The 9,260-nt window shown below is 33.0% G+C and overlaps 1 protein-coding gene across 2 annotated transcripts in view; it reads right to left on the bottom strand.

Annotated features, from left to right (window-relative positions):
* The window catches only part of LOC102579417 (kynurenine formamidase), a 13,519-nt gene extending 7,738 nt beyond the window's left edge, over positions 1-5,781 (bottom strand). The window contains exons 1-5 of one of the 2 annotated variants that reach the window (XM_006346313.2): positions 4,765-4,861; positions 4,254-4,711; positions 3,651-3,695; positions 3,290-3,362; positions 1,535-1,632 (exon numbers count right to left, since the gene is read on the bottom strand). In XM_006346313.2, coding sequence (XP_006346375.1) covers positions 1,535-1,632; positions 3,290-3,362; positions 3,651-3,695; positions 4,254-4,689 — 652 coding nt within the window. In that variant the 5' untranslated portion in view covers positions 4,690-4,711; positions 4,765-4,861. Of the gene's footprint in view, positions 1-1,534; positions 1,633-3,289; positions 3,363-3,650; positions 3,696-4,253; positions 4,712-4,764; positions 4,862-5,130 lie in introns of those variants that run through there. The other variant, XM_006346314.2, reaches the window with a different exon arrangement.
* Positions 5,782-9,260: the final 3,479 nt, after the last annotated feature.

The raw sequence follows: 9,260 nt of genomic DNA, 5'->3' as shown, positions 1-9,260 counted from the left end.
CTGGTGGCATTCAAGACTTCAAATGGCCTTGGAAGCAAATCTGGAGGAACAAAGTGCCACACAAAGTGGCATGCTTTACATGGCTACTAGCCAATAAAGCAGTTTTGACGTTGGATAATGTGGCCAAGAGAGGAATCTCTCTATGTAACAGATGTTCCTTATGTGGTAAGGCTAATGAGACAGTGAGACATCTTTTCTTACATTGCAACTTTACTGAGCAGCTGTGGAAGATTTTCCTTAATCTCAGAGGCATATCTTGGTGTATGCCTAGCAAGATTGATGAGACTCTATTCAGTTGGGAGATGGCTGGAGTTGGGGCTACAAACAGAGAAAGATGGAGGATGATCCCTGCTAGTATTTGGTGGACTATATGGAGGGAGAGAAACGAGAGATGTTTTGAGAATAGGAACAACAACTTGCAGGAAGTAAAGCTTAAGTGTATTTTGTTGTTCTGCTTTTGGTGTACAAATGTCTACTCCAATGAAACTGAGTCAATCATAGATGTTTTAGGATCCATTTAGATTTGGTTCAGTTTTTGGATAGATTTTACTCCTTTCTGCTTTTGTAAATATGGTTTTTCAGTACTACCTAAGTACTAAATGAAATACAAATGTTACTAGTTTCAAAAAAAATAATTGATTAAGAGGAAAATCAAGAATAAGTTATCACTCATTTACACTGGTTGAGCTGCAGCAGTAAGACACAGAAGCCTCTTAGGACAAAGTCAAAATATGGGAGTTCATAATTTGAGGGCAAAAGTTGGGGGAAATGGGAAAGGATAACTAACACCCAGGTTTATAACTATGATGAATTATTGTCAAAGAAATTTGTCAACAGAAGGCAGTAATGGAACAGCTAACTGAGGATAATAAAGTACATGAACCATGACACATACAGACTAAAGGTTGGATAAAGCAAGAAAGTAAAATCAAGTCTAAATTCCTTATTCACCATTTGAAAATCCGGACATCAGCCACACTGAAGATAATACAAATATATACATAATGTATATATGCACGTGTATTAATTCAATACCAGTTCAAGCACTTACATGATCTGCCTGATGTTCCACTTACTCATGAAATGAAGCATAAAGTACTGACACGAACCACGATTCATGCAGAATTATATCTTTTAACTGACAAAATATATTTACACCAAGGATAAGTTCATTCCAGTAATGAGCATGCAAGAAAGTGCAAGCCATGGAAACAATTTTCACATATTACTCCAGATAGTAACTGTGTCAATCAAGCAAGGTGTTACAGGAAGAAGGAAAAAGAAAAAGAGAGAGAGGACCCCTCTGACCAAAGAGGTATAACAGTACACAGTATACTGCTTATAGTTGAGCACTACAGGAAGAAGGAAAAAGAAAAAGAGAGAGAGGACCCCTCTGACCAAAGAGGTATAACAGTACACAGAGTATACTGCTTATAGTTGAGCACCACTCTAACCGACATTCAAACATTCAAGCATGCAGTAAACCATAACATCACAGATTATTAAGATGTCATAGTGTTACAGCCTATCTTACCAACAAGTTTGATGTCAGTGTTGTCCACTAGCCACTGAGCTCCATCCTTCATGAATCCGACATAGCTTGTGTCGAATGCCTTTTTCCACATAAGCCGCCTGAAAGTCATTTAAGTTTAATCAAGACATACTGAACAATTGTAACTGTACATCCAAGTCAAAATCATTTAAAATTCTATGTGAAGTGTTGCTTCAGGGAACCTGATAGCATCTATCCTTCTTTCTATACCAACTGATTATGCATATTAATTCGTTGAAATATGAGCAACAACTACATAAACATCGAGTGCATCAAAATGAAGCTCTTAAACAGCATACACCTGCACCTGCACCCTTAGAAGGAATCCTACCCTGTTCATGTAAGCATGGGAGAGGAGAACAGAATCCACAAAGATAATAGACTTCTTGAGGAAGATCACATTCTTCGCACTAAATGCCAAATCTTAATTGCTTATCCTTCGATTAGGTTTTCAAAAAAATTATCCAGCATGAGCATTACCACTAAAAGAACAAGAGAAAAGGTTAGAGACAGATATTTTGTACAATCCATCTACATCAGGCTAGGGTTCGTAATACATGAGTAAAGCATGCGAAACAACAATTGGGATCCCCATGGATGCTTGTTGAGGTACGTAATTAAGATGCTATTTGAAATGTGTAGCCATTCCAGTAACAACTTGACCATTCTATGCCAAAACTGAAGAAGATACAATTAGATACCCACAATGAACAGATAGATTATGTGCTGTAAGTTTTATTATGTTTTTTTGCAATTCACCAATCTACTTTTTGAGATTTTGGAAGAGTAATCTTGGATCTACATTTTGTAGAAGCACATTCTCCAGAGTCAGAGGGTAATTTTTTTTGCTACATTCTAGTTTGTTTTCAACTTCCACTTCCAACTTTCATGATTTAGTTCACAGTCCAAACAAAGCTTTCACTACCAAGACGCAGAAATTGATCACACCCCACACAAGTTCAACTCTTATATTCGCTTACAATTTAGACTTGAACAAGAAGTAAAAGCGCGAACTTCACTTAACATTTGACAACCCTCTTCCGTACAGCACCACAAAGAAAAAAACAGAAACAAACATAAAGATGCAAAAAGTCACCAAAATCCTAAATTTCCTTCAGAATATACTAAATCAGATGCAAGGATAAAAAAATTATTAGATTCTGTTGTTTATCTTTATAATTATAAACAGCCTGACCTGAGAGAAAATGCTTGAAGGGATATTGATTAAAAGAATGTGTAGATGCAGCATTTATCAAAGAGGTTAGTCTTCAGCAACCCTCTAAAAGGGTATGTCAAGTTCAGGCATAATGGTGTAGGGGTGCAATTGCAAAAAAAAATTAAGGGTCCAGGTGTTTTCTGACAATTGAAGTTGGATCCCCTAATGTAAGTTTGCTGGTCACCTATTGAGCTACATTGCTTATGGTGCGCTATTGGAATATGTTGCATTCAAATAAAATTTTATATAATACCACAAACCAGATACCTTGAGGATTTGGAAGAATCTGTAAATTCTGGATATACTCCAATATTATTAACGATGAGAAGAGACAAACAAAAACACAAACCATAACAGTGACGCATAAGAAAACTTCCAACAACTTCACTACAATATACAGCAACCAACATGTCGAAAAAGAAAGGAGAAGCTATATATAACTTAGAGAAATCTTGAGCTGAACTTCGATCAACAACAAACATGCAACCTAAGCACAGTTCTAAGATACTGCTATAAATTACCTGTCAGTGTTTAGTGTCCTGAAAAGTACTCGTTTGACTCCCTTGGGAATATGTAAGGATTGCATAACATCCGCTGTGTAAAAGAAAACAAAAGTATGATCATATATAGCCAATAAGCTTATGTAAACAACTCGTGTCTGCTACTCAAATCTCAGATAGTATTTCTTCCTCTAGTTATTGCACATATCATATTGTATGCAAGGTAAAGACAGGAAAACTCTTAAGCTCAACAATTTCAAGTCAACTGATATATTGGCAAATTCAGAACTATGAACGACAATAAGCTAGAACAATTGATTCAAAAATAAGAGAGTTTATCATACTAGAGACATTCAGCATGAGACGGGAGGGGGAGATTTACCAGTTAAGTTCTTGTCTCTTGGAACATCAACTAGCAATGCAGGACCTGTTAAAGCAAGTGAAGGACATCATCATTAATAATGAAAATGTGTAATACTGCCAGTAAAAAGATAAGAACACTAATACACAATGCTAAAAATTAAGGGAGAAAAATTGGCAGTATGTTAAAGTAAAGTATCTTAAACAGACCATAACATCTGTGTAGCTATAAAAGCTTCACATTAAGGACAAAATGAGAAGTTATAGTTAGATGTTTCCAAATATAGATATGTGTCATTACTTTTGGTATGGCAAAATAAGGAAACTAAATAGTATCACATAAACTAGAACAGAAGAAGTCGTTATGACTAAATATAGATCTCAAAAGAATTGATTCAAGAAAATTATAATTCTTAGACCAGTCTCAACTGTTTCCAGTTTTAAGACCTAATGTCCAGTCTTCAATATCCCATCAATTTGAAAGAGCAAGTAAAATTCAAGGTTTCAATCCGACAGTGTAGAGTTAATCAGATCCATGACTCATGAGTAGTTAATCATAACACATGCGTGATCATTTTTCTAAAGCACAAGAGTTGTCAAAGGTAGAATTTCCTGTGGTTAATACCATTGAGAACTCTAAGGTCAAGGGAATCAACATCAAACCCTGCATCATAGTACTCCTCATACACATGTCCTGGTGCATCAACATGAGTGCCAGCATGCACGCCTAATCTCAATTCCGAAAAGTTGTAATCAGAGCCATTCTTCATGCTCGACAGAAGAGTGAGAAACTGTCCAATTCCTTCATCAGAATCCCCAATAGGAGTATTAGGATTGAACTGGTGTGTGATATCAAATATTTGTCCATCTTCATACACCTCTCTCCTCAAAGGTCTCAAATCATCACTAGCTCCAACACAAGCTCCCGGTTCATCACCATATCCAGTTGGGTATGCATCATTAGGTGATGAAGAAGCAAGTGATATTGTACTTACAAACAGCAACTCAGTTAATACTAGCAACTTACACACAGCCCTCATCTTACTTTCTAAGAAAGGCATGAACTCTAGCAATGGAAACTAGAAGGCTCAACGTTATGGCTTCACAATATGGTCAAGTAAATGAAATTTTGGTAGGTATACATTTACTCTTCAAAAAGATGCTTTCTTTTTTCAAAGTTCTGGATAATATTCAATACTTTTGATGCCTCAAAAGATACCCTGACAATTTGGTCCTTACAAGTATTAAATATTTACAAGGCATCAATCTCCAGATGGAGGTCACGACAAAACAAAATTTTCAAACTTTGCGGCCCTAGCAGAGGCGAAGAATAACATGTGGAATGACGCTTTCTAATTTATTTCATCAAACACGTGAACTTACATGAAGGGGGACAGCATAACAGGTGTAATACTACTACTCTACTAGTACAAGTTAGTGTGCTAAAATTAAACTAATTTGCGAAGCATTGGAGACAAAAAGAGATGGAGATTGATGGATACCATTGAGAACTTCTAGGTCGAGAGTGTCGACATCAAAGCCAGCATCGAAATAGTGATCGTAGACATGGCCAGGAGCATCAATATGCGTGCCGGTGTGGGTCGGAAGTTTCATCTCGGAGTTATTAGCAAGAGAGCCATTCTTCATGCTGTTAGGTAGCCACAGGAACTGGCCAAGCCCGTCTTCTAATCCCCAGGACGGCATATCAGGAGTCAATCGATGAGTAATGTCGAAAATCCTTCCGTTGCCGTAAACTTCACGACGGACAGGAATTAGGTCATCGGAAGCAGTAGATTGACAGGAGGTAGTCGTTTCAATACCATACGGCGACGGATAAGCGGAATCGGCGACTGAAACAGTCGGATTCAGAGTTACTTGTGAAAGAGTGATTAGTAGAAGTAGGAATGCAGGAATTTTCATCTCGCCGGAGTATGAATGAACAGTCACCGGAATTTGAAATTTTGAGAGGCTGAGCCGGAGGAAGAAGACACTGTGATTGAAGCAAAATGTATTTTTCGGCGCACAAGTTTTTCAGTGGAAAGTAAACACTGATTAGATATTTCGGATAAGTTCTCTTTGCGTGATAGAATTGAAAACTTTCACCGAGAATTAAGATTTAATTGAATTTTAATGGAATAACGCCTAACGATCAATGAAAAATAACTGTTAGCCGGTAAAATGTTCTATATAATTTATCTTACAATAAATTATCTAATCTTGATAAATTCTCTAATCATGATAAATAAAGTAGTAATTATTATTATAAGAACATGAAATAAGAAGTAAATAAATACAGGGAACGCGTCTTTCTATATAGTCTGAGACAAACAAGTCGGATTCAATTTTCTATTTTACTATTCTCTAAAGGGAAAAAGGTTTGATATATCTTTCAACTTTGTCATTTAGAGTTGATATATTCCTCGTTATAAAAGTGGCTCATATATACCCCTACTTATATACAAATGACTCACATATATCTTTTTCCTCTAACAGAAATGAAAAAAAAAAAATTCAGGTTAATTTTTTTTAAAAAAAAATATATATATATATATATAATTCCATATGAATATATTTAATCCTCCTCAAACATATATATATTTTTTAACTTTTCTTTTGTTTCAATGACTAATTTAGATTTATTATTTTGATGGTCAAATTTATTTATGTTTCACTAATATTCTTGTAAAACTTATTATAGATGACCAAATTTTTTTCTTCAAATACAAAAATTAAATTACAATATAGACAAAAAAAATAGTTTTAAATTTTTTTTTTACACTAAGGAATGAAAGAAAAAAATAAAATAAGAATAAGAAACTCAAATAATTATAATAAAAGAAGTCAAAAAATAATTTATGTATGAAAAAAGATTAAAAAATATCTTGAACTTTGCTAGAAGAATCATATATACCCCTAAATAACTTTTAAGAAAATTAAAAGTCAAAAATATAAATTTAAAACTAACTTTTTCACTTCCGTTAAATGATTTTGTGAGGAAGGGGTATATTGAGCCGTTTGTATAACGGTAAGGGTATATATGAACCACTTTCATAACGAGGGGCATATCAGCTCCAAATGACAAAGTTGAGGGGTATATCAGGCCCTTTTTCCTTCTCTAAAAGATATTTTTCTTTCTCTCATTATTATTATATTATTATTTTTATTTTTATTTTCTTATTTCATAATATAAATCACTAGTAAATGGATCCGCGCTTCGCGCGGTTAGAACATTCTTCTTTAAAAAAAGCTAGAATAGAATTTTTCTTGTATTTTGATGTTATAGTAATTTTATATAAATCTGTTTTTAAGAGTATAGAGGTTATTCAATTGTAGTTTACCATTTGTTTTATTAAAAGAAAAGGCAAAATTACAAATCATAACACTATTTTCTCCTAGTTTAATTTACATAATTTCATTTTATAGATTCATTAATTTGCTTTTGTAATTTTACAATGGTTAGTTTATTTTTATCATCTATATGCATAGTTACATAATGTCTTTAATTAGAGAGTCAAATAAATATTTTTCTCAATTTTTTTCTTTGCCAATTTCGTTAGTATAATTTATCAATTACTTTCAAAATATTAAATATTCTTTAATAATATATATGTATAACTAATGTGTTTATCAAGAGCAACAATTCCATAATCATATGATATACCAATAAGTAATATGTAGTCATTATGTGTTTTAAAATTAAAATGCAATCTTCAAAAATTCAAATTTCATATGTAATATAGTTATGATAGTGTTTGGGAATTGAAGTTGTGCACAAATAAAACATTAAGGATCCTGACACAGGCGGTAGAGGGGTCCCCCACTTCGATTCCCGCCCCGTTAGCATCTACGATCCTAGATAAGGGATTAGTCCATTAGGTCTGAAGTAATGGATAATGGAAAAAAAGTTCAAAAAAGTACTTTGGTATGAGAAATTAGTCATCATTGTGTATCATATAATTGCTAGTTTTAATTCTATCATTTGACTTTCTATTTTTTTTAACTCCCATTAATATTAACATTATTATGACAACAACAAAAATCATATAAATTTTTAGGCTTGATCTCTTGAGAAGAAAAAATTTCTTTGGAGATTGTTGTAAATAAATGTATTCTGTAAAAAATTATTTGTGAATCTGCAATAGTTGAATTTACATAGAGTCTGCACTAAAAAATACTTATAATAATAACTTTACAGAAACATAAATAACAAAGTTTAAAACATGTAGTCAAAAAAACAATTAATATCATAAGCATAAATTATGACTGTAAAAAAAACATACCAGGATTAACAATAGAATGAAATAGAAAGAAAAAATCGAGCCCACTGAATGCACAGTGTCTGCTTAAGAAAATAATTCCCCTCTGGTACCCGAGGTTTATAGAAATAGATCCTCTCAGGATGAAACTATTTTATTCACCAGTTTAATGATATAAAAACAATAGTGTCAGTGAGCCACTCAACAGGAGCAAAGTACACAACTATTTAATTGTGCAGAAGAAGAAGAAGTTTAGAATCAAATATTTAATTGTGCAAAAGAAGAAGAAGAAAAAGAAGTTCAGAATGTTCGTTGTTTTAAAATGAGAGGAACCCCTCTATTTATAGACAAGTAAGGGTAATGTGAACAAATTCTTATTGTGCCTTACTGGAAATGTAGCAATTCTTTGGAAAAGTCATAACTCTTCGGAAAGGTCACAATCTTTCATAAAAGTCGCAACTCTTCATAAAAGTCACAACTTTTAATCAATGTCATAATTTTTCAATAAAAGTCACAATTTTTCATAAAAGTCACAACTTTTCATGAAAGGAGAAGGCTAATTTTGAAAATAAATAAATTAAAAGGGAATCCTGATTTGTGGTGGCGCCACGTAGGCGGGATCAGGGTTCTCTTTTATATATATATATGATATATGATTTCTTCTTTTTTCCCAAATAACCTCTTATATAATTTTCATGTAGTATAAAAATTAATTTTTAAAAATATTGACAAATATATGTACTAAATATTAATTAATTTTAACTTAAAGTTTATTGACCTTTTATTTAAAATTCAAGAACGGGATAAATACTTCAACTAAATACCTTTTCAAGGTGTGGTTGGAGAGTTCATTCTCTATTTTACTCTCAGTAGGCCAATTTTTATTTGCGATAGCAATTGATGAATTGACATTTGACGCTATATATTTAAGTGGGATATGTTGGGTATATTATTTAGAGTAAGTATATCGTATTGATCCTTCTTTTTACCCATACTCCCATTCCACGCCCGTGAAGTTAATAATAAGATTGAAGTTTCGATGTATCATTTCTTATACATTAGCTATGAATGCAAATCAAAATAAAATTATCTACTTTTGAACAAATTTGATAGAGTAAATATATATTCATGAAATCACTAGTGGTGTAATTAAGATTCATCCTTTGATCTTAGAGGTATAATTATATATATGAGTACAAATAATGATTATAGACAAAACATATAATATCAACACAAATCATTCATCTCTCACTTTTCTGTAATGGATGTACTACAACCGCATACACATACAAAGCAAATCCCAGAATTGGGTACTGATGTTGGGTGGTATAATGATGTCTTTACTCACACAAATATTATTTTCTGTCTCTTTGAAG

This window comes from Solanum tuberosum, unplaced genomic scaffold, assembly GCF_000226075.1.
Source record: "Solanum tuberosum cultivar DM 1-3 516 R44 unplaced genomic scaffold, SolTub_3.0 scf00073, whole genome shotgun sequence".
NCBI classification, from domain to species: Eukaryota; Viridiplantae; Streptophyta; class Magnoliopsida; order Solanales; family Solanaceae; genus Solanum; species Solanum tuberosum.
The sequence above is the reverse complement of the archived record's forward strand: the minus strand, read 5'-3'. Positions and strand labels throughout refer to the sequence as shown.